The 26,419-nt window shown below is 40.8% G+C and overlaps 1 protein-coding gene and 1 pseudogene across 2 annotated transcripts in view; both read left to right on the forward strand.

Annotated features, from left to right (window-relative positions):
- LOC309608532 (small ribosomal subunit protein eS27 pseudogene) overlaps positions 1-26,419 on the forward strand; it is a 211,917-nt pseudogene that overhangs the window by 117,648 nt on the left and 67,850 nt on the right. The window lies entirely within an intron of this gene.
- Positions 102-26,419, forward strand: part of CMTM6 (CKLF like MARVEL transmembrane domain containing 6) — a 41,613-nt gene continuing 15,295 nt past the window's right edge. Inside the window, exons 1-2 of the mRNA XM_082348783.1 lie at positions 102-340; positions 18,503-18,679. Of these exons, the coding sequence (XP_082204909.1) occupies positions 203-340; positions 18,503-18,679 (315 nt within the window). The 5' untranslated portion in view covers positions 102-202. The remainder of the gene's footprint in view (positions 341-18,502; positions 18,680-26,419) is intronic.

Genomic DNA, 26,419 nt, shown 5'->3' on the forward strand with positions numbered 1-26,419 from the left:
TTCCTTGAGTCTCTCCGCAGATCTTTACAAGAAGTTAGAGAAGAGGTAAGGCCTCGCGGCAGGGGGCGGGGCTCTGGAGGAGGCGGGGCAGGGGCGGAGTCGGCCGGAAGTGGGGCGGAGGCCCAGGAAGTGAAGGCCCTGGTAGCGGAGTCGGTGAAGTCGGCGACGCCAGTTGCGGTCTTGCGTTCCCGGACCGTGGGCGATGGAGAACGGAGCGGTCTACAGATCCACCACCGAGGCGCACCCGGGCCCCGCCAGAGGCGCCCGGAGCGGCCTCGTCGCCTACTTCACCCTGAGCCGGCTCAAGCGGACCCGGCTAATCCTCAAACTCCTTCAGCTGGTGAGTCCGCGGCCGGGGCGGGCGAGAGGAGACAGTCGAGCGGCTCTCAAGTGGCAGTTAAGAAGCGGCCGTTTCCACATCTCCAGTTCCTTCCCTCTCCACCTGGGGAGGGGCCGTTCCCCTCGGGGCTCCCCCTTCCCGCCGGCGCCCCCTCATCCCGGGTCCCTCCCCGCTGGGTCCCCGACGGCGACCTAGGACCACCGAGCGTGTTTGGCGGGCGCAGGAAATGCGTCAGAGACCGAAGTCAGCCGCTTAGACTTTCTCTCCTCCTGTGTAGGACTTCGGCTCTTCTCCCAGCTGTAACTCTGCGTTATCTCCCGAAGTGCCTGTATTTAGACTATGAAACGCTTTTTGTTTATCTTTCTCTGGTTCTTGCGGGTTTCCTGGTGCGAGCCCAAGGAGGCAGTTTAATTTGTTGGACAAAGTCTTCCGATACTACGCAAGGCATAGAGATGTGTGTGTCCAATAAATTGTCTCCCAAAAGTTTTATATTGACTGGAAAAGAATTACTTCTGAATGAGCAATATGTGTGTACCAAATACGAAGTCAAAAGGACAGCTTTTTGTGTGTGTTGTGTGCAGGCAGCAGAGCGAGGGCATTCTTTTTCAGTGTCGCTGAGTTTCAGTTTACTTTGGGCATTGGTTAAGGACCTTAAACCTACTACTGAAAATATCAAAACATCTTTGAGATTTAAATTTTAATTCAGACTACACACATATTAAGCTCTTATGTTCTGTTTTAACCAGTGATAGGTAACATTTTCTGCAGGAGGAAAACTCAGACTGTTTATAGAGTGTTTATGGGTTGGGTTGGTTTTTTGAACCAACCAAGTGAAAATAGCCAGTTAGTTTCCTTGGGAAAATCTTAAGTTCTTAGAAATCAGGTAACCAGAACTTATATTCTTAGAACTCAGATGACCTACTTTTATTGGATAGAAAAATAGTAGTCAGAAAACAAACAGTACTTTTTAGCCACCAAAATGATCACTTCTGAGAATAATTGGGGAGTCATTTGGAAGCAAATGACACTGTGGCCTGTGGAACGCAAGGGTCTGGCTCTATCTTCTTTTAATTCCATACTGGCAACCTTTCTGTTCTTACCAGGTGTCATTAGCTCCCTCCTGCCATTGTTCCTTTGCATGGGCGGTTCCTTCTACCTAGAAGGGCTTCCTTCTTCTCTTCCTCTTGTCAGCTCTCACTTGGCTTTTAGATATCAGCTATGTTTCTCTGCCTTAGAGCTAAAATGTTTCTACATAAGTAGTACAACTCTTTAGAACAGAAGAGGGTTATTATTCATCTGAAGCATTCTTGCTGCTCAAAAGACATCATAAATTCTGGTCTGTTGCCCATTAAATCTCTTTTTAGTTGCCTTTATTTTCCCTTTCTAATCAGAACTGGCAAATCTAAAGTAAAATTTCCCAGTAGCTTGTTTATAGTTTAGTAAACTGTAGTTCCATGTCTTCAAAATAGAATACAGCCAGAAGTTTGGATAGACTTTTTACTTGGATGTGGTGAGGAGAGGAAGATGAGTTTGCCTTTCGAGGGTTGTTAGACTATTCCTGCTTGTTCTCCATCATCCATAGGAGAAAGAGCGAGAGAATAAAAACTGCCACTGCACAGCTTGCGGGATCTTAGTTTCCTGACTCGGGATTGAACCCGTGCCCTCCGCAGTGAAAGCTCGGAGTCCTAACCACTGGACCACCAGGGAATTCCCTCTGTTTATGGGGAACTTGTAATGTTACAAGAACACTTTCTCTAATATAGATTTAAAAAAATATTTCTTCGTTATTGCCTTTCATTTTGATGGTTTTCTTTTTGTTCCTGCTTTGTCTGTTTTAATGTCTTACCTCTTCACAACAGTATATTATAGGAGTTACCCAGAAAGTCCCAAGGAAGTTATATATGGAATAAATGAAAACTGTCATCCAGCCAGGGGCAACAGGCAGAGTCTTCTTTGCCTTAACTCAAACTCTGCTTTAAGTTGTTTTACTTTAGATAACTTATTTTTTAATGAAATAGAATTGGAAAGCTCCAAGAAGGAAACAACCGTAGTGGAGAAACCCATAACCAAAAGAGGAGGTACTTTAATAAGAGACCTGCAAGCCCTATGACATTTTATTCAAAATATAGTGCATTTCTGTGTTTGGGTAAATTATTCTAGACCCATAAATCTTACCAGATTCTCAAAGACCCCAAAAGGGAAATGAATCTTATTCTAAAACTTAAAAAACACTGTGTACTTAGGAAATTCTTAGAGTCCTACCTAGGAAGTTGCATTGGATTTCCTCTGAGGTTCTTTCCACTCTTAAGATTTTTAGAAATCTCTGAGGCTCTGTGGGATGTGCTTGCTGATACAGAGCTGAACACCAAAGGGTAGATAGAAAACGGAGCCTGCAAACAGAAGGGGAGGTTAGAGAGACAAGAGAATAACCAGCTCTTGAGTTAACATACTCTGGGAGTTACATGGCTCTGTCTGCCATTCAGATGTGACCTTAATTTTGTCAGAGGCTTGTCCATCCACCCTTCCAGAGCTGAAGAAGAAATAGAGATTCAGCTGAGAATTTACCATAAGGAGTCATTGCAGTTCTAAATTTATGCAGTCACTTTATTAGTTTATTCTATCCTTAGATTGGTCCTTATGCCCATATTTTATTTTGTGACGTTTTTGTTGCTATTGTTATTTTTGAGGGAGTTTGTTTTTGTTTGAAGGGAGAACAGACCTTTGGCAACCTAATTCCTTGCTAGTAAACTGGTGCAGTGATCTAAGTATGTGTGATACTCTCTCTGCCACAAGCCGACATTGTGTTTATGGTACCAATTGAATGTCCTGAAGGCTGCATAGTACTATGATTATAATGACTTTTTTTTTTTTTTTTTTTTGGCTGTGTTGGGTCTTTGTTGCTGAGCACGGGCTTTCTCTAGTTGCGGCAAGCGGGGGCTTCTCATTGCGGTGGCTTCTCTTGTTGCAGAGCACGGGCTCTAGGCACGCGGGCTTCAGTGGTTGGGGCATGCTGGCTTAGTAGTTGCAGCAGGCGGGCCCTAGAGTGTGCGGGCTTCAGTAGTTGTGGCACATGGGCTCAGTAGCTGTGGCTCGCGGGCTCTAGAGTGCAGGCTCAGAAGTTGCAGTGCATGGGCTTAGTTGCTCCGTGACATGTGGGATCTTCCTGGACCAGGGATCGAACCCGTGTCCCCTGCATTGGCAGGTGGATTCTTAACCACTGCGCCACCAAGGAAGTCCCCATAATGGCTCTTCAGGCAAGCAGTTTGATTTAGAATTCACCAGTCATTTAAATTTATTAAATTATAAATATTGTTACTCTGTAAGTGCCAAGAAACAGATCACTTAGAAGCAGTTTGTATTATGTTGGTGCTCTTTTCATGATTTAAATGAGAAAACTGATAGGCACTAAATTGAAATGCTCTGTTTTTACCTTGAAGATCTGTAATGTCAGCAAATTATATCTTCGAACCTTTGGGAGAATAAATGTTTGCCGAAGGCAAGAGAGGCTTACCTGATTTCAGGCTGACTGATATGTTTACTTGAACCTTATGTATCACTACAAGGTTTTTAGTAGCAAATGCAGAAATTCACAGACTAATATAATTGTGTAGATGGAGCCTTATAATCAATAGCAAACATTAAAAAGTTCTTTTTATGAGAAGTTTTTTGGTGGTAGACTGCTAAATGATGGAGAATTAGTATGTAGTATGATGACTGTTAATTTTAGGGAAGACTGAAGTTTCAGAAAAGGTAGTGAAACTGAAATAGAGACACAGGGTAGTCATTATCTGAATGTTTAAGTCACCAGAACTGTAAGACAATCTTTAGTCACTAAGACTTCCCAAATGTGTTGACCCCAGCACGTTGGTTTTAATGTATGATTTAACAGCAAAACGGGAAATGCACAAAACTATAGTTGTAACTTCAAAAACCCAACTTACAGGGAAAACCTACACGAACATACATAGTCGTAAAATGAACTTAATAAGCAGTGCTTTATTGGGGGGAAACAAGTACAGAGTGGGAGTTAGGAGACCCGGGTTCTTGTCTGTGCCTGGCTAACTTGGGATATAGTCTGTCAGAGATTAAGTCAATCAACTGTAAGCATGAGGCTGGGAGACTGTGCTCTCCAAGGGCTCTGCCAACTCTAACAGCTTGATAATTCCCTTAATTATGTTTGGGTAAAATTTCATGTCATTAGAAGGAGCTGCATTGGGTGTACGTACTGTTGTTAGGTGCTTAACCTAATATTCAGTAAGCAATCTTTAGTACATGCCTTCATGCCATTGAGAGCAAAACTGTTTACCAGAAAGTAATCAGTGAGCCTCTAAATTTATGGGTTGCATTCACCATTATTTCCTTACGCAATTCAGTGACTTTATCTCTTCTCCAATCTTTAACCACTTTGGTATTTAATGCTGGTGACCACACATTTCTCAAACTTCTTCCCGTAACTTTCACATCTTTTTTCTTTTTTCTTTTTTTGTTTTTTAAATGTATTTATTTATTTTTTGGCTGTGTTGGGTCTTCGTTTCTGTGCGAGGGCTTTCTCTAGTTGCAGCAAGCGGGGGCCACTCTTCATCGCGGTGCGCGGGCCTCTCACTATCGCAGCCTTTCTTGTTGCGGAGCACAGGCTCCAGACGCGCAGGCTCAGTAGTTGTGGCTCACGGGCCCAGTTGCTCCGCGGCATGTGGGATCTTCCCAGACCAGGGCGCGAACCCGTGTCCCCTGCATTGGCAGGCAGACTCTCAACCACTGCGCCACCAGGGAAGCCCCCATCTTTTTTCTTTTTTAATACAAAAAAGTGTCTGCTTACAAATATAAACATAAATATATATGATTACTTACATATATATGATTAATAAAATAAGCCACACTTCAGCCCTCACACCACTCACACACTCTGCAGCATCACTGTTAGATTTACAATTTGGAGGAGTGTGTTTACTTTCTTTTTTTTGGCCGCACCGTGCAGCCCCCTACATTGGAAGCGCGGAGTCCCAACCATTGGACCACCAGGGAAGTCCTTTTTAAAAATTTTTTATTTATGTGTTTGTTTATTTATTTATGGCTGCATTGGGTCTTTGTTGCTGCGCGCGGACTTTCTCTAGTTGTGGCGAGCAGGGGCTACTCTTCGTTGTGGTGCGCAGGCTTCTCATTGTGGAGCACGGGCTCTAGGTGCGCACGCTTCAGTAGTTGTGGCTCGCGGGCTCTAGATCGCAGGCTCAGTAGTTGTGGCACATGGGCTTAGTTGCTCCGTGGCATGTGGGATCTTCCCAGACCAGGGATCGAATCCGTGTTCCCTGCATTGGCAGGTGGATTCTTAACTACTGCGCCACCAGCGAAGTCCCGCAAATCCTTGCTATTTAAGGAGTTTAGGAAAGAAGTGTTAAACTTCCTGTGACTTGCTTGTCTGCTGCAAGTTGCCCTGTTCCCTCCTCCCCTTGAACTGTTGATGTTCCTTCAGGCCTCACCCGGTCCTCCGCTCCTCCTGTCTGCTAATCAACTAAATCAGACAGGCAGTGCCTGCATCTAGAAGTCCATACTCCCTGGCATGATAATCACTGTCACTCAACTCCTTAACCATTTTCCTCATCACTTCCCATCCAGTTAGGTTGGTTGCCTTATTATCCCTTTTGGGCTACTGTGCAAATCCTTGCTGGCATGAATCTGTTCCTTTTGTGCTGCACCTGGAATGCCCTCTGCCTATCCTGATCCTGTGTGTCTCTTGGCCCTGATTTGAGTCTTGCTTTTCCACTCATCTTTCTCCAGCTATTATTAGTGCAGGTGGATCTGAACATTCTCCTGAGATTTCCTGAATTTTTATGTATAACAAATGCTCAATTATGAGATATAAAATTATTGTTTTTTAATTTTTTCTTATACATTAATCTTGTTGCTCTGTTATTACATGTTCCTATATATATTACAGTGTTGGATACATGATACTCAACACACTGTATTTTTAAAAAAATTTTTCTTTTCAGCATCTTTATTGGAGTATAGTTGCTTTACAGTGGTGTGTTAGTTTCTGCTGCATAACAAAGTGAATCAGCTATACATATACATATATCCCCGTATCTCCTCCCTCTTGCGTCTCCTTCCCACCCTCCCTATCCCACCCCTATAGGTGGTCACAAAGCACCGAGCTGATCTCCCTGTGCTACGTGGCTGCTTCCTACTAGCTATCTATTTTACATTCGGTAGTATATGTAAGTCCACGCCACTCTCTCACTTTGTCCCAGCTTACCCTTCCCCCTCCCCGTGTCCTCAAGTCCATTCTCTATGTCTGTGTCTTTATTCCTGTCCTGCCCCTAGGTTCTTCAGAAACATTTTTTTTTCTTTTTTTAGATTCCACATATATGTGTTAGTATACGGTATTTGTTTTTCTCTTTCTGACTTACTTCAATCTGTATGACAGACTCTAGGTCCATCCACCTCACTACAAATAACTCCATTTCGTTTCTTTTTATGGCTGAGTAATATTCCATTGTATATATGTGCCACATCTTCTTTATCCATTCATCTGTCGATGGACACTTAGGTTGCTTCCATGTCCTGGCTATTGTAAATAGAGCTGTAGTGAACATTGTGGTACATGACTCTTTTTGAATTATGGTTTTCTCAGGGTATATGCCCAGTAGTGGGATTGCTGGGTCCTATGGTAGTTCTATTTTTAGTTTTTTAACGAACCTCCATACTGTTCTCCTTAGTGGCTGTATCAATTTACATTCCCATCAACGGTGCAAGAGTGTTCCCTTTTCTCCACACCCTCTCCAGCATTTATTGTTTGTAGATTTTTTGAAGATAGCCATTCTGACTGGTGTGAGGTGATAACTTCATTGTAGTTTTGACTTGCATTTCTCTAATGATTAGTGATGTTGAGCATTCTTTCATGTGTTTGTTGGCAATCTGTATATCTTCTTTGGAGAAATGTCTATTTACGTCTTCTACCGATTTTTGAATGGGGTTGTTTGTTTTTTTGATATTGAGCTGCATGAGCTGCTTGTAAATTTTGGAGATTAATCCTTTGTCAGTTGCTTCATTTGCAAATATTTTCTCCCATTCTGAGGGTTGTCTTTTGGTCTTGTTTATGGTTTCCTTTGCTGTGCAAAAGCTTTTCTAAGTTTCCTTAGGTCCCATTTGTTTATTTTTGTTTTTGTTTCCATTTCTCTAGAAGGTGGGTCAAAAAGGATCTTGCTGTGATTTATGTCATAGAGTGTTCTGCCTATGTTTTCCTCTAAGAGTTTTATGGTGTCTGGCCTTACATTTAGGTCTTTAATCCATTTTGAGTTTATTTTTGTGTACGGTGTTAGAGAATGTTCTAATTTCATTCTTTTACATGTAGCTGTCCAGTTTTCCCAGCACCACTTACTGAAGAGGCTGTCTTTTCTCCATTGTATAGTCTTGCCTCCTTTATCAAAAATAAGGTGACCATATGTGCATGGGTTTATCTCTGGGCTTTCTATCCTGTTCCATTGATCTGTATTTCTGTTTTTGTGTCAGTACCATACTGTCTTCATTACTGTAACTTTGTAGTATAGTTTGAAGTCAGGGAGCCTGATTCCTCTAGCTCCATTTTTCTTTCTCAAGATTGCTTTGGCTACTCAGGGTCTTTTGTGTTTCCATACAAATTGTGAAATTTTTTGTTCTACTTCTGTGAAAAATGCCATTGGTAGCTTGATAGGGATTCCATTGAATCTGTAGATTGCTTTGGGTAGTATAGTCATTTTCACAATGTTGATTCCTCCAGTCCAAGAACTTGGTATATCTCTCTATCTGTTTGTATAATCTTTAATTTCTTTCATCAGTGTCTTATAGTTTTCTGCATACAGGTCTTTTGTCTCCTTAGGTAGGTTTATTCCTAGGTATTTTATTCTTTTTGTCGCAATGGTAAATGGGAGTGTTTCCTTAATTTCTCTTTCTGATCTTTCGTTTTAGTGTATAGGAATGCAAGAGATTTCTGTGCATTAATTTTGTATCCTGCAACTTTACCAAATTCATTGATTAGCTCTGGTAGTTTTCTGGTAGCACCTTTTGGATTCTCTATGTGTAATATCATGTCATCTGCAAACAGTGACAGCTTTACTTCTTTTCCAATTTGGATTCCTTTTATTTCTTTTTCTTCTCTGACTGCTGTGGCTAAAACTTCCAAAACTGTGTTGAATAATAGGGGTGAGAGTGGGCAACCTTGTCTTGTTCCTGATCTTATTGGAAATGGTTTCAGTTGTTCACCATTCAGAACGATGTTGGCTGTAGTTTTGTCATATATGGCCTTTATTATGTTGAGGTAACTCGCTCTATGCCTACTTTCTGGAGGGTTTTTATCATAAATGGGGGTTGAATTTTGTCAAAAGCTTTTTCTGCATGTGTTGAGATTATCATATGGTGTTTCTCCTTCAGTTTGTTAATATGGTTTATCACATTGATTGATTTGCGTATATTGAAGAATCCTTGCATCCCTGGGATAAATCCCACTTGATCATGGTGTATGATCCTTTTAATGTGCTGTTGGATTCTGTTTCCTAGTATTTTGTTGACGATTTTTGCCTCTGTTTTCATCAGTGATGTTGGCCTGTAGTTTTCTTTGTGATGTCTTTGTCTGGTTTTGGTATCAGGGTGATGGTGGCCTCATAGAATGAGTTTCGGAGTGTTCCTCCCTCTGCTATATTTTGGAAGAGTTTGAGAAGGATAGGTGTTAACTCTTCTCTAAATGTTTGATAGAATTCACCTGTGAAGCCATCTGGTCCTGGGCTTTTGTTTGTTGGAAGATTTTTAATCACAGTTTCAATTTCAATACTTGTGATTGGACTGTTTATATTTTCTGTTTCTTCCTGGTTCAGTCTTGGAAGGTTGTGCTTTTCTAAGAATTTGTCCATTTCTTCCAGGTTGTCCATTTTATTGGTGTATAGTTGCCTGTAGTAATCTCTCATGATCCTTTGTATTTCTGCAGTGTCAGTTGTTGCTTATCCTTTTTCATTTCTAATTCTATTGATTTGAGTCTTTTCCTGTTTTTCTTGATGAGTCTGGCTAATGGTTTATCAATTTTGTTTATCTTCTCAAAGAACCAGCTTTTAGTTTTATTGATCTTTGCTATTGTTTCTTTCATTTCTTTTTCATTTATTTCTGATTTGATCTTTATGATTTCTTTCTTTCTGCTACTTTGGGGCTTCTTTGTTCTTCTTTCTCTAATTGCTTTAGATGTAAGGTTAGGTTGTTTGAGATGTTTCTTGTTTCTTGAGGTAGGATTGTATTGCTGTAAACTTCCTCTTAGAACTGCTTTTCTGCATCCCATAGGTTTTGGGTCGTCGTGTTTTCACTGTCATTTGTCTCTAGGTATTTTTTGATTTCCTCTTTGATTTCTTCAGTGATCTCTTGGTTATTAAGTAGTGTATTGTTTAGCCTCCATGGGTTTGTATTTTTTACAGAGTTTTTCCTGTAATTGATATCTAGTCTCATAGCATTGTGGTCGGAAAAGATACTTGATACGATTTCAATTTTCTTAAATTTACTGAGGCTTAATTTGTGACCCAAGATATGATCTATCCTGGAGAATGTCCTATGAGCACTTGAGAAGAAAGTGTATTCTGTTGTTTTTGGATGGAATGTCCTATAAATATCGGTTAAGTTCATCTTGTTTAATGTATCATGTATAGCTTGTGTTTCCTTATTTATTTTCATTTTGGAGGATCTGTCCATTGGTGAAAGTGGGGCATTAAAGTCCCCTACTATGATTGTGTTACTGTCTATTTCCCCTTTTATGGCTGTTAGCATTTGCCTTATGTATTGAGGTGCTCCTATGTTGGGTGCATAAATATTTACAATTGTTATATCTTCTTCTTGGATTGATCTCTTGGTGTCCTTCTTTGTCTCCTGCAAGAGTCTTTATTTTAAAGTCTATTTTGTCTGATATGAGAATTGCTACTCCAGCTTTCTTTTGATTTCCATTTGCATGATATATCTTTCTCCATCCCCTCACTTTCAGTCTGAATGTGTCCCTAGGTCTGAAGTGGATCTCTTGTAGACAGCATGTAGGTGGGTCTTGTTTTTGTATCCATTCAGCCAGTCTATGTCTTTTGGTGGGAGCATTTAATCCATTTACATTTAAGGTAATTATCAATATGTATTTTCCTATTACCATTTTCTTAATTGTTTTGGGTTTGTTATTGTAGGTCTTTTCCTTCTCTTGTGTTTCCTGCCTAGAAAAGTTTTTTTAGCATTTGTTGTAAAGCTGGTTTGGTGGTGCTGAATTCTCTTAGCTTTTGCTTGTCTGTAAAGGTTTTAATTTCTCTGTCTAATCTGAATGAGATCCTTGCTGGGTAGACTAATCTTGGTTGTAGGCTTTTTCCTTTCATCACTTTAAATATGTCCTGCCGCTCCCTTCTGGCTTGCAGAGTTTCTGCTGAAAGATCAGCTGTTAACGTTATGGGGATTCCCTTGTATGTTATTTGTTGTTTTTCCCTTGCTGCTTTTAGTATTTTTTCTGTGTATTTAATTTTTGATAGTTTGATTAATATGTGGCTTGGCATGTTTCTCTTTGGATTTATCCTGTATGGGACTCTCTGCGCTTCCTGGACTTGGATTAACTATTTCCTTTCCCATGTTAGGGAAGTTTTCAACTATAATCTCTTCAAATATTTTCTCAGTCCCTTTCTTTTTTCTCTTCTTCTTCTGGGACCCCTATAATTCCAATGTTGTTGTGTTTAATGTTGTCCCAGAGGTCTCTAAGACTGTCCTCAACTGTTTTCATTCTTTTTTGTTTATTCTGCTCTGCAGTAGTTATTTCCACTATTTTATCTTCCAGGTCACTTATCTGTTCTTCTGTCTCAGTCATTCTGCTATGGATTCCTTCTAGAGAATTTTTAATTTCATTTATTGTGTTGTTCATCATTGTTTGTTTGCTCTTTAGTTCTTCTAGGTCCTTGTTAAACGTTTCTTATATTTTCTCCATTCTAGTTCCAAGATTTTGGATCATCTTCTCTGTCATTACTCTGAATTCTTTTTCAGGTAGACTGCCTATTTCCTCTTCAATTGTTTGGTCTGGTGGGTTTTTACCTTGCTCCTTCATCTGCTGTGTGTTTCTCTGTCTTCTCATTTTGCTTAACTTACTGTGTTTGGGGTCTCCTTTTCACAGGCTGCACGTTCATAGTTCCCGCTGTTTTTGGTGTCTGCCCCCAGTGGCTAAGGTTGGTTCAGTGGGTTGTGTAGGCTTCCTGGTGGAGGGGACTAGTGCCTGTGTTCTGGTGGATGAGGCTGGATCTTGTCTTTCTGGTGGGCCAGACCGCGTCCGGTGGTGTGTTTGGGGGTGTCTGTGACCTTATTATGATTTTAGGCAGCCTCTCTGCTAATGGGTGGGGTTGTATTCCTGTCTTGCTGGTTGTTTGGCATAGGGCATCCAGCACTGTAGGTTGCTGGTTGTTGAGTGGAGCTGGGTCTTAGCGTTGAGATGGAGATCTCTGGGAGATCTTTCGCCGTTTGATATTACATGGAGCCGGGAGGTCTCTGGTGGACCAATGTCCTGAACTTGGCTCTCCCACCTCAGAGGCACAGGCCTGACACCTGGCCAGAGCACCAAGACCCTGTCAGCCACATGGCTCAGAAGGAAAGAGAGAAAAAAAGAAAAAAATATAAAATAAAGTTACTAAAATAAAAAATTAAAATAATTATTTAAAAAATTTAAAAAATAATCAAAAAAGAAAAAAAAAAAAAGAAAGAAGAGAGCAACCAGACCAAAAAAACAAATCCAGCAATGATAAGCGCTAAAAACTATACTGAAAAAAAAACAAAGCAAAAAAAACGGACAGGCAGAACCCTAGGACAAATGGTAAAAGCAAAGCTATACAGACAGAATCACACAAAGAAGCAAACACATACACACTCTCAAAAAGAGAAAAAGGAAAAAAATATATATATATTTTTAAAAAAGGAGAGCAACCAAATCAATAAACAAATCTACCAATGATGGCAAACTCTAAATACTAAACTAAGATAAACATAAAACCAGAAATAAATACGATACAGAAAACAAACCCCAAGTCTACAGTTGCTCCCAAAGTCCACCACCTCAATTTTGGCATGATTCATTGTCTATTCAGGTATTCCAGAGATGCAGGGTACATCAAGTTGATTGTGAAGATTTAATCGGCTGCTCCTGAGGCTGCTGGGAGAGATTTCCCTTTCTCTTCTTTGTTCGCACAGCCCCTGGGGGTTCAGCTTTGGATTTGGCCCCGCCCCTGCATGTAGGTCGCCTGAGGGCATCTGTTCCCTGCCCAGACAGGATGGGGTTAAAGTAGCAGCTGATTAGGGGGCTTTGGCTCACTCAGGCCGGGGGGGGGGGGGGTGTTGGGGGGTGTTGGGGGTAGGGGTGTGGAATGTGGGGCGAGCCTGCGGTGGCAGAGGCTGGCATGACGTTGCAACAGCCCGAGTTGCACCGTGTGTTCTCCCAGGGAAATTGTCCCTGAATCGTGGGACCCTGGCAATGGCGGGCTGCACAGGCTCCCAGGAGGGGACGTGTGGATAGTGACCTGTGCTTGCACACAGGCTTCTTCGTGGCTGCAGCAGCAGCCTTAGCGTTTCATGCCTGTCTCTGGTGTCCGTGCTGATAGCTGTGGCTCACACCTGTCTCTGGAGCTCCTTTAGGCGGTGCCCTGAATCCCCTCTCCTCGTGCACCCTTTTGGGAAGTCTGAGGTCTTCTGCCAGCATTCAGTAGGTGTTCTGTAGGAGTTGTTCCACATGTAGATGTATTTCCGATGTATTTGTGGGGAGGAGGGTGATCTCCACATCTTACTCCTCCGCCATCTTGAACGTCTCCCTCTAATTTATTTTTTAAATCGAGGTATAATTGACATGTAACAGTTTCAGATGTACAACTTAATAATGTGATATTTGTATATATTGTGAAATGATCCCTTTATTTTGTATTAGAGACTGTACAGTGCTGTGGGAGATTTTAAAGGAAGGTTAGTAGCATCAGAGATGGGGAATCAGGAGAAATTTTCATACTGAATATAGCTTGTCGTGCTAATTTCTTGGCCTTTATCTGGGAATAGGAACTAGTAAATTCTGAACTTGATCTAGTACCCCTTCATTCTCTAGGATGTCCATGTAGAACCCTACTCTTGATACTGCTTTAGGGCTTAAGGTCAGTAAGAATGACTCCTTTAATAAGTTTGGAATAGGACTTGTAATGACTTGTCACTGATTGCTTCTGGCCCAGCTGGATCCTGCCCTTTTCTTAGGGAGAGTAGATAAGCAGTCTGTGTCTCTACTGCAGATAAGATTTTATTGTCTTAATAGCCTGCACTGATGAGTGTTCCTGATAATTTCATTATTGTAGAGAAGAATGGTTCAAGATCAGCTATTCTCACACCCCAATTAGAGTTTTAGGCTCATATCTTCTCATAGTTAATTGACTTTCATACACCTCAGGTATATTTTGCAAATGTCTCATAGAGAAACTCCTAAAACTTGGACAAGATTTAACATAGAGTCGAGAATAAAGCAAATGGAATATTAAGACATTTGGGATCTTATTATACTGTAGACTTATAAAAACTTCTCTTGTAATTATAATTACAGGTGGAGAAGTACTTTTACACAATGACCTTTTGGGACTTGTCTTGGTGTGTCGCTTTATCCTGTGTTGCGGTGACTGGGAATGCCTCGCCTAGCATCTGTCTGATGTGAGGAAGTTGTTTGGGATATTCTGGACTATTTTATGCCTCATTAACTTACAGGAAATCACAGCAAGGACCTATTTTCGTCCTTACATGCATTCTTTTCAGTTGTGGGAATATATGAATTTTGTATTGCCAGCAGGAAGGGGGAAATCCCTTAGAGGTTTAGATGCCAATTTGGATTTGACTTTTTTTAACTTTTTCTTTTGAAATAATTATAGAATCACAGGAACTTGCAAAAACAAAATGTAAAGGGAGGTCCTTTGCATTCATGCGTGTGTGTGTGTGTGTGTGTGTGTGTGTACACCTCTATGCTGTTTTCTCAAGTGTAGCTTCCTTAATCACTGCTGCAATCAAGAATCAGAACTGTTCCATCGGACTTCCCTGGTGGCGCAGTGGTTAAGAATCCACCTGCCAGTGCAGGGGACACGGGTTCAATACCTGGTCCAGGAAGATCCCACATGCCACGGAGCAACTAAGCCCGTGCACCACAACTACTGAGCCCGCACACCTAGAGCCCATGCTTTGCAACAAGAGAAGTCACTGCAATGAGAAGCCTGCGCACCAAAGCGAAGAGTAACCCCCGCTCGCCGCCACTAGAGAAAGCCTGCATGCAGCAACGAAGACCCAATGCAGCCAAAAAATAAATAAATAAATGAATAAAAATTAAAAAAAAAAAAACTTCCATCACCACGTGGTTCCCTCGTGCCACTCCTTTTATAGCCACACCTCTCCCCTCTCCCGTGGCCACCACTAATTAGTTCTCCATCTCTATAAGCTTTGTTATTATATAAATGGAGTCATGCAGTATGTAATCTTTGGAGATTGGATTTTTTTCACTTTGCATAGTTCTCTGGAGATTCATCCAGATTGTTGCATATACCAAGTTTGTTCCTTTTTATTGCTAAGTAGTATTCCATGGTATGGATTACCATGGTTTGCGTAACCATTGAAGGACATCTGTAGTGTTTAGAGTTTGGGTCTTTGATGAGTAAAAATGTTATGAACATTCATGTATCAGTTTTTGCAGGAACGTAAGTTTTCATTTCTCTTGGTCATATACAGAATGTAGGAATGCAGTTGCTGGGTCATACGGCAGTTGCATGCTTAGTTTTTAAAGAAACTGCTAACCTGTTTTCCAGAGTGGCTGTACTATTGACCTCTGATTTGATGAAAGTGTTTCGTAGGATAAAATTTTGATTATATACTTACGTATGTGTTGATTTTGGTAGCAGTCTTAGTGCCATTAATATATCTGGTTGCTCCTGCTGGCCTGACTTCTGTGAGACAGCATTTCCCAAAAGGCTTTGACTTGGGTCATCAGTCATTTTGATGGTTTAATGCCCAGAAGGAAATTCCCTTAGCTTCTACAAAACCCACACAAACTGCACAAGTGAATCTCTTCTCTTCCTTCCTATTTCTAGAGGAGAGTTAGCCTCACACCGTGAGCCCTGAATCTTGCCTTTAGAGATCCTCTTTTCTTTCTCTGTCTTTAGACATCTTACAGGTTTCTGTCTAAGCATTTAAACATGCTCAGTTCTCTCCTGTCTTTAAATTCCTTTCCCTTTGACCTCATCCACTGGGTGACTGGGCTGTCTCTATTGTACTGCCTTGTCTAGCCCTCACTTCCAGTGTACAGTACAGTAATCTAGGTTGCCTCCCTGAGCACACTGAAATGGTCCTGTTGATGTCACCAGCAACCCTGTAGCTCAGTCTCACGTAAGCGTTTCAGTACTCTTGAGTAGCATTCAGCACTCTTGATTACTTGCTCTGCGTAGAAATACTTTCTCTTGATCAACTACCCCTTGGACTGCTGCTCCTAATTGTCCTTTGCTGTTGTCTCCCCCTCTGTTCATCCCTTAAATCTTGGGGTTCCTCACAGTTCTGCACAGGGCCGACTTTCCTCATTCTGGGTAATCTCCCACATCTTGGTCTCCACCTCAGACCTGTCCCCTGAGCTCCAGACCCATATATCCTTTTGCCTCGTAGCCAGCTCCACCTAACTCTTCCACAGACCTCTCATATACAGCATATTTAAAATGGAATTTATTTTCTTCCCAGCACCCTTGCCTCTTAAAAAGAAGAAGAAAAACTCTTCTTTCTTCAGTGAGGCACCAGTGTGTTAATACCACATCACACAACAGTGGGAGCACTGTTAAAACCATCTGCATTTAATTGAGTTGCCGAATTAGCCAGAGATAACTGTTCTCCATTCAATGAAAATGCATAAAAATTATACTTTAAAAAAAATTATTTAACTGCGCTGTGTCTTAGTTGCGGCACGTGGGATCTTCACTGCTACGTGCAGGATCTTCATTGCAGCATGCAAACTCTTAGTTGCGGTATGGGGGATCTAATTCCCTGACTAGGGATCGAACCCAGGCCCCCTGCATTGGGAGTGCAGAGTCTTAGCCACTGGACCACCAGGGAAGTCCCCAAAATTATACTTTTTATGGCCAGTTAAATAACTGCAAGACTAAAATTGAATGTGAAAAGGAATTGTTTCTATGAAAATAAATTGAATGCTTTGGAAAGACCAAAAAAGCTACTAAAATACGTGCAGTGGAATTAAGTAAGAGCAAGGCAACTGTGAAAGGCCAGTAAAACTAGTCCGACTCTAGAAGGATTCTGCACGCTGCTTCTCAGGTGTCCCAGATCTTGCTCCACTTCAAATAACATCAGTCTGGAAGTGGTAGTCATAAATGATGGAAGTGATTAATGCAGAGAACACGATGGGGAATTCCAATCAGGTGCATTCTCAAAGAAAAGGTCCACTTCAAAAGACTGAATAAATAAATGTGCCTTTTTGTTCTAAATGAAAATAAAATGGTTTAAGCATATATGTATTATCTTGTTTCCTATTCCGTTTGTATTCATCCTGTCTGATGAGGGCTTCTACTGCATCTTTCAGTGATTTCACTCTTGTCCATTACTACTACCCTGCTCACTACCTTTCCTCTGATTTCTGACATGAGCTTCCCCAACTGGATGTCCAGCCCCAGTTTTGCCCTCCCCCACTGTCTCCCCCTCCCCGTCTCCCCCACCATCTCTCCTCCCCGTCCCTTCTTTATATTGTAGCTATAAAGAACTACTAAAAGCATAAACCTGATCATGTTACCCCTTTGCTTTATAAATTTATTTATTTATTTATTAAAATTTATTCTTGGCTGCGTTGGGTCTTCGTTGCTGCGTGCAGGCTTTCTCTAGTTGTGACGAGCGGGGCCTACTCTTCGTTGCGGTGCGTGGGCTTCTCATTGCAGTGGCTTCTCTTTGTTGTGGAGCACGGGCTCTAGGCACACGGGCTTCAGTAGTTGTGGCACGTGGGCACACTAGTTGTGGCTCACGGTCTCAGTAGTTGTGGCTCGCGGGCTCCAGAGCACAGGCTAAGTAGTTGTGGCGCTCAGGCTTAGTTGCTCCACAGCATGTGGGATCTTCCCAGACCAGGGCTCAAACCTGTGCCCCTTGCATTGGCAGGCGGATTCTTAACCACTGCGCCACCAGGGAAGTCCCTACCCCTTTGCTTTAAAAACCCTTAAAATCCAGATTCCTTAAACTAGTAAAAGGAGGCATTTAGATCTGTTCTCTGCTTATTACCTCTCTGGTCTCATTTCATCATTTCTGTGCTGCCATCCCCTCCCCTCTGACGCATTAGCCATGTTGACTCAACTCACTTTCACAGTTGAGTGGAGGTTGTGGGATATCTGTGTGTGGTTAGCGTGGGAAGGTACCGAGCTCTCTCACTTCTAGGTCCTTCTGTGCACTGCTTCTCTGCCTGGAACTTTTTCCCCTATCTTTCACCCCACAACTGACTCTACTGTCCTTCTGGTCTCAGCTTTCCTTCCGGAAGCCTTTCCCAACCTCCAGGTTGAGTGCCTTTTCTGTGTGCTTTTATAACAACACCCCGGATTTCTCCTATTCTAGCATTTAGCACACAGTAGGTAGTTAATTATCTGTGTACCTGTATTCCCTTCAAGGCAACTGGAGTGTAAATTATGTGTAGATCAGGTTCATTCAGTAATCTGTTTTGTTTTTTTTTTAAAGCTTTCCGTTTCTTTTCCTTTTTTTTTTTTAAATTTTATTTATTTATTTATTTATTTATGGCTGTGTTGGGTCTTCGTTTCTGTGCGAGGGCTTTCTCTAGTTGCGGCGAGCGGGGGTCACTCTTCATCGCAGTGTGCGGGCCTCTCACTATCGCGGCCTCTCTTGTTGTGGAGCACAGGCTCCAGACGCGCAGGCTCAGTAGTTGTGGCTCACGGGCCTAGTTGCTCCGTGGCATGTGGGATCTTCCCAGACCAGGGCTCAAACCCGTGTCCCCTGCATTAGCAGGCAGATTCTCAACCACTGCGCCACCAGGGAAGCCCTCATTCAGTAATCTTGTTTGCTGAGTCTCCACTTGATAAATATTTGAGTGAACAAGTGGTGTTTTCTGAATACTGTAGGTTTCCCTGAAAAAAACTTAAGCCAAATGTTTTGTTTCTTTTGTAGGTGCTGTCTCTGTTGGCCTTTATCTGTGAGGAAGTTGTGTCACAATGTACTTTGTGTGGAGGCCTTTACTTTTTCGAATTTGTAAGCTGCAGTGCCTTTCTGCTGAGTCTCCTTATGCTGATTGTGTACTGCACTCCAGTTTATGACAAAGTTGATACCGCAAAAGTCAAGTCATCGGTAAGCATTAAAAAATATAATTCCTATAACAAGAATTTAGATATTTTTGGATCTTCTGTAGTTGTATTGTTTACAGTAGTAATGCTTTCATAACTCAGTAACAGGAAAAGACTCTATCCATTGTTCCAGCTCTGCCTCTAAGCAACTCAGTTTTTCCCTGCCAGGTGGTATGGTAGAGGGGGAAGGTGAAATTAGAATGAGAGTGACAGACACTGCTGATAATTTACAGTTATTGGTGGTTTAATCTAATTCACATGAGGTATTTTGTAAAAACTAGGGTTTTGTCACTTTTGATTTCTCACATTTCAGACTGTCACTCACTGGTTCTACAGTTATTCACTGTGTGCCTATTGTAGGCCAGGCGTTATGCCGGACGTAAGAGATGGAGTAATGAACTAATGTGATATATTGATATTTTTGAAGCCTTTAAACAAAAGAACATGTAATTCTACCTGTTTTGTTTTGATTTTATTTTATGAAAGAAAGTTCTCTATAAGTGAATTTAGAAGGTATTTGTTAAATTCATTGCGCAGAAATTTCCCTTTTAATAGAAGTCTATGTGAGAATTTTATACTCACAAAATTAGAGATGTATAACTTTCTAAAGACTTAGTCTGCTGACCCTCTGTTTTTATTTGAGTATAATATGGATTTTTGAGATAACAGGTAAGATAATTTACATAGTTACTGCATTTAAGGAAGAAAGAATTGAGCAGTTTATTTCTTCAATAGCATTCAAGTTATCAGGAGTGGTTTATGAGGAATTGTAACTATCAGGGTTGATTTATGAAAGAATTCACAGTTTTGAGGGAAAAGATAAAAATTAGGGTAAATTTTAACTAATAAAAAAAGAGAGGGACTTTCCTGGTGGCACAGTGGTTAACAATCTGCCTACAAACACTTCTCCTCGGCCAACTGGCAAAAGAAGTGGCCCACACCATCGAGAGTCCCATAGTTGCTGTCGAAATAGAAGCCCAGAGAGAGCTACAGGGTGAAAGTCAAAGGGAGATCAATCAAGAAAAAATGGACAAAGAAGACAGGAGATAAACAGAAAACAGGAGGAAGAAACTCTTGAGAAAAAAAAACAGAAAAAAGAGAGGAATAACAGATGGAGTCGTGTGGCTGACAGGGTCTTGGTGCTCAGGCCGGGTATCAAGCCTGTGCCTCTGAGGTGGGAGAGCCAAGTTCAGGACATTGGTCCACCAGAGACCTCCTGGCTCTACATAATATCAAACGGCAAAAGATCTCCCAGAGATCTCCATCTCAACGCTAGGACCCAGCTCCACTCAACGACCAGCAACCTACAGTGCTGGATGCCCTATGCCAAACAACCAGCAAGACAGGAACACAACACCACCCATTAGCAGAGAGGCTGCCTAAAATCATAATGAGGTCACAGACACCCCCAAACACACCACCAGACGCAGTCCTGCCCACCAGAAAGACAAGATCCAGCCTCATCCACCAGAACACAGGCACTAGTCCCCTCCACCAGGAAGCCTACACAACCCACTGAACCAACCTTAGCCACTGGGGGCAGACACCAAAAACAACGGGAACTACGAACCTGCAGCCTGCGAAAAGGAGACCCCAAACACAGTAAGTTAAGCAAAATGAGAAGACAGAGAAACACACAGCAGATGAAGGAGCAAGGTAAAAACCCACCAGACCAAACAATTGAAGAGGAAATAGGCAGTCTACCTGAAAAAGAATTCGGAGTAATGATAGTGAAGATGATCCAAAATCTTGGAACTAGAATGGAGAAAATACAAGAAACGTTTAACAAGGACCTAGAAGAACTAAAGAGCAAACAAACAATGATGAACAACACAATAAATGAAATTAAAAATTCTCTAGAAGGAATCCATAGCAGAATGACTGAGACAGAAGAACAGATAAGTGACCTGGAAGATAAAATAGTGGAAATAACTACTGCAGAGCAGAATAAACAAAAAAGAATGAAAACAGTTGAGGACAGTCTTAGAGACCTCTGGGACAACATTAAACACAACAACATTGGAATTATAGGGGTCCCAGAAGAAGAAGAGAAAAAAGAAAGGGACTGAGAAAATATTTGAAGAGATTATAGTTGAAAACTTCCCTAACATGGGAAAGGAAATAGTTAATCCAAGTCCAGGAAGCGCAGAGAGTCCCATACAGGATAAATCCAAAGAGAAACATGCCAAGCCACATATTAATCAAACTATCAAAAATTAAATACACAGAAAAAATACTAAAAGCAGCAAGGGAAAAACAACAAATAACATACAAGGGAATCCCCATAACGTTAACAGCTGATCTTTCAGCAGAAACTCTGCAAGCCAGAAGGGAATGGCAGGACATATTTAAAGTGATGAAAGGGAAAAACCTACAACCAAGATTAGTCTATCCAGCAAGGATCTCATTCAGATTAGACGGAGTAATTAAAACCTTTACAGACAAGCAAAAGCTAAGAGAATTCAGCACCGCCAAACCAGCTTTACAACAAATGCTAAAGGAACTTCTCTGCAGGAAACACAAGAGAAGGAAAAGACCTATAATAACAAACTCCAAACAATTAAGAAAATGGTAATAGGAACATACATATTGATAACTACCTTAAATGTAAAGGATTAAATGCTCCCACCAAAAGACATAGACTGGCTGAATGGATACATAAACAAGACCCATCTATATGCTGTCTACAAGAGATCCACTTCAGACCTAGGGACACATTCAGACTGAAAGTGAGGGGATGGAGAAAGATATATCATGCAAATGGAAATCAAAAGAAAGCTGGAGTAGCAATTCTCATATCAGACAAAATAGACTTTAAAATAAAGACTCTTGCAGGAGACAAAGAAGGACACCAAGAGATCAATCCAAGAAGAAGATATAACAATTGTAAATATTTATGCACCCAACATAGGAGCACCTCAATACATAAGGCAAATGCTAACAGCCATAAAAGGGGAAATAGACAGTAACACAATCATAGTAGGGGACTTTAATGCCCCACTTTCACCAATGGACAGATCCTCCAAAATGAAAATAAATAAGGAAACACAAGCTATACATGATACATTAAACAAGATGAACTTAACCGATATTTATAGGACATTCCATCCAAAAACAACAGAATACACTTTCTTCTCAAGTGCTCATGGAACATTCTCCAGGATAGATCATATCTTGGGTCACAAATCAACCCTTGGTAAATTTAAGAAAATTGAAATCATATCAAGTATCTTTTCCGACCACAACGCTATCAGACTAGATATCAATTACAGGAAAAAACTCTGTAAAAAATACAAACCCATGGAGGCTAAACAATACACTACTAAATAACCAAGAGATCACTGAAGAAATCAAAGAGGAAATCAAAAAATGCCTAGAAACAAATGACAATGAAAACACGACGACCCAAAACCTATGGGATGCAGCAAATGCAGTTCTAAGAGGGAAGTTTATAGCAATACAATCCTACCTCAAGAAACAAGAAACATCTCAAACAACCTAACCTTACACCTAAAGCAATTAGAGAAAGAAGAACAAAAGAGCCCCAAAATAGCAGAAGGAAAGAAAACATAAAGATCAGATCAGAAATAAATGAAAAAGAAATGAAGGAAGAATAGCAAAGATCAATAAAACTAAAAGCTGGTTCTTTGAGAAGATAAACAAAATTGATAAACCATTAGCCAGACTCATCAAGAAGAAAAAGGATCAGACTCAAATCAATAGAATTAGAAATGAAAAAGGAGAAGTAACAGCTGACACTGCAGAAATACAAAGGATCATGAGAGATTACTACAAGCAACTATATGCCAATAAAACGGACAACCTGGAAGAAATGGACAAATTCTTAGAAAAGCACAACCTTCCAAGACTGAACCTGGAAGAAATAGAAAATATAAACAGAACAGTCACAAGCACTGAAATTGAAACTGTGACTAAATATCTTCCAACAAACAAAAGCCCAGGACCAGATGGCTTCACAGGCGAATTCTGTCAAGCATTTAGAGAAGAGCTAACACCTATCCTTCTGAAACTCTTCCAAAATATAGCAGAGGGAGGAACACTCCGAAACTCATTCTACGAGGCCACCATCACCCTGATACCAAAACCAGACAAAGATGTCACAAAGAAAGAAAACTACAGGCCAATATCACTGATTAACATAGATGCAAAAATCGTCAACAAAATACTAGGAAACAGAATCCAACAGCACATTAAAAGGATCATACACCATGATCAAGTGGGGTTTATCCCTGGAACGCAAGGATTCTTCAATATACACAAACCAATCAATGTGATACACCATATTAACAAATTGAAGGAGAAAAACCATATGATCATCTCAGTAGATGCAGAAAAAGCTTTCAACAAAATTCAACCCCCATTTATGATAAAAACCCTCCAGAAAGTAGGCATAGAGGGAACTTACCTCAACATAATAAGGGCCATATATGACAAAGCCACAGCCAACATCATTCTCAATGGTGAAAAACTGAAACCATTTCCTCTAAGATCAGGAACAAGACAAGGTTGCCCACTCTCACTCCTTTTATTCAACATAGTTTTGGAAGCTTTAGCCACGGCAGTCAGAGAAGAAAAAGAAATAAAAGGAATCCAAATTGGAAAAGAAGAAGTAAATCTGCCACTGTTTGCAGTTGACATGGTACTATCCATAGAGAATCCTAAAGACTCTACCAGAAAACTGCTAGAGCTAATCAATGAATTTGGTAAAGTAGCAGGATACAAAATTAATGCACAGAAATGTCTTGCATTCCTATACACTAAGAACGAAAGATCAGAAAGAGAAATTAAGGAAACATTCCCATTTACCATTGTGACAAAAAGAATAAAATACCTAGGAATAAACCTACCTAAGGAGACAAAAGACCTGTATGCAGAAAACTATAAGACACTGATGAAAGAAATTAAAGATGATACAAATAGATGGAGAGATATACCATGTTCTTGGATTGGAGGAATCAACATTGTGAAAATGACTATACTACCCCAAGCAATCTACAGATTCCGTGGAACCCCTATCAAACTACCAATGGCATTTTTTCACAGAAGTAGAACAAAAAATTTCACAATTTGTATGGAAACACAAAAGACCCTGAGTAGCCAAAGCAATCTTGAGAAAGAAAAATGGAGCTAGAGGAATCAGGCTCCCTGCCTTCAGACTATACTACAAAGCTACAGTATCAAGACAGTATGGTACTGACACAAAAACAGAAATACAGATCAATGGAACAGGATAGAAAGCCCAGAGATAAACCCATGCACATATGGTCACCTTATTTTTGATGAAGGAGGCAAGACTATACAATGGAGAAAAGACAGCCTTTTCAGTAAGTGGTGCTGGGAAAACTGGACAGCTACATGTAAAAGAATGAAATTAGAACACTCCCTAACACCGTACACAAAAATAAACTCAAAATGGATTAAAGACCTAAATTTAAGGCCAGGCACTATAAAACTCTTAGAGGAAAACATAGGCAGAACACTCTATGACATAAATCACAGTAAGATCCTTTTGACCCACCTCCTAGAGAAATGGAAATAAAAACAAAACTAAACCAATGGGACTTAATGAAACTTAAAAGCTTTTGCACAGCAAAGGAAACCATAAACCAGAAGAAAAGACAGCCCTCAGAATGGGAGAAAATATTTGCAAACGAAGCAATTGACAAAGGATTAATCTCCAAAATTTACAAGCAGTTCATGCCGCTCAATATCAAGAAAACAAACAACCCAATCCAAAAATGGGCAGAAGACCTAAATAGACCGTTCTCCTAAGAAGATATACAGATTGCCAACAAACACATGAAAGTATGCTCAACATCACTAATCATTAGAGAAATGCAAATCAAAACTACAATGAGGTATCACCTCACACCAGTCAGAATGGCTATCTTCAAAAAATCTACAAGCAGTAAATGCTGGAGAGGGTGTGGAGAAAAGGGAACCCCCTTGCACTGTTGGTGGGAATGTAAATTGATACAGCCACTATGGAGAACAGTATTGAGGTTCGTTAAAAAACGAAAAATAGAACTACCATAGGACCCAGCAATCCCACTACTGGGCATACCCTGAGAAAACCATAATTCAAAAAGAGTCATGTACCACAATGTTCACTGCAGCTCTGTTTACAATAGCCAGGTCATGGAAGCAAGCTAAGTGTCCATCGACAGATGAATGGATGAAGAAGATGTGGCACATATATACAATGGAATATTACTCAGCCATAAAAAGAAACGAAATGGAGTTATTTGTAGTGAGGTGGATGGACCTAGCGTCTGTCATACAGAGTAAAGTCAGAAAGAGAAAAACAAATACCGTATGCTAACACATGTATATGGAATCTAAAGAAAAAAGAATGGTTTTGAAGAACCTAGGGGTAGGACAGGAAGAAAGACGCAGATGTAGAGAATGGACTTGAGGACACGGGGAGGCTGAAGGGTAAGCTGGGACGAAGTGAGAGAGTGGCATGGACTTATATATACTACCAAAATACATAGCTAGTGGGAAGCAGCCACATAGCACAGGGAGATCAGCTTGGTGCTTTGTGACCACCTAAAGGGGTGGGATAGGGAGGGTGGGAGGGAGACACAAGAGGGAGGAGATATGGGGATATATGTATATGTATAGCTGATTCACTTTGTTATAAAGCAGAAACTAACCCACCATTGTAAAGCAATTATACTCCAATAAAGATGTTAAAAAAAATAAAAAACAAAAATAATCCACCTACCAATTTGGGGGACATGGGTTCGATCCCTGGTCTGGCAAGATTCCCACATGCCGCTAAGCAACTAAGCCCGCACACCACAACTACTGAGCTCTGTGCTCTAGAGCCCGTGAGCCACAACTACGAAGCCCAAGCCCACACGCCTAGAGCCCATCCTCCGCAACAAGAGAAGCCACTGCAATGAGAAGCCTCTGCACCGCAGTGAAGAGTAGCCCCTGCTCGCTGCAGCTAGAGAAAGCCAGTGTGCAGCAGCAAAGACCCAGTGCAACAAAAATAAATAGAGAGAGAACTGGATAAATACAAAGCAGTAAGATTTTATTGTTTTAAATTAATGAGAAGCAAGCATTGGGTCCTGTATTGATCATACACCTAAGATTTACTTTTTTCTGTATACTCATTTGTACTCTTTAGTTTTGTACCATAAGAATCTATTGCCTTCTTTCACTTATTTATTTTTTTGCATTTAAAAAATTTTATTGAAGTATAGTTGATTTACAGTGTTGTGTTAATTTCTGCTGTACAGCAAAGTGATTCAGTTGTACATATATATATTCTTTTTCATTATGGTTTATCACAGATATTGAGTATAGTTCCCTGTGCTATACAGTAGGGCCTTGTTGTTTATCAATCCTATATATACTAGTTTGCATCCGCTAATCCCAAACTCTCAATCCTTCCCTTTCCCACCCTCCCTCCCCTTTGGCAACCACAAGTCTTTTCTCTAAGTCCACGAGTGTGTTTGTTTAGTAAATAAGTTCATTTGTGTTGTATTTTAGATTCCACATATAAGTGATATCATATGGTATTTGTCCTTCTCTGTCTAACCTACTTCACTTAGATGGACCTAGAGATCATCATAGTATGTTGCTGCAAATGGTGTGATTTCCTTTTTTTTATGGCTGAGTAATATTCCATCGTGTGTATGTATGTGTGTGTGTGTATACACACACACACACACATACATATATATATATATATATATATATATACACACCACAT

This window comes from Balaenoptera borealis, assembly GCF_965194805.1.
Source record: "Balaenoptera borealis genome assembly, chromosome: 12".
In the NCBI taxonomy this organism is placed as follows: Eukaryota; Metazoa; Chordata; class Mammalia; order Artiodactyla; family Balaenopteridae; genus Balaenoptera; species Balaenoptera borealis.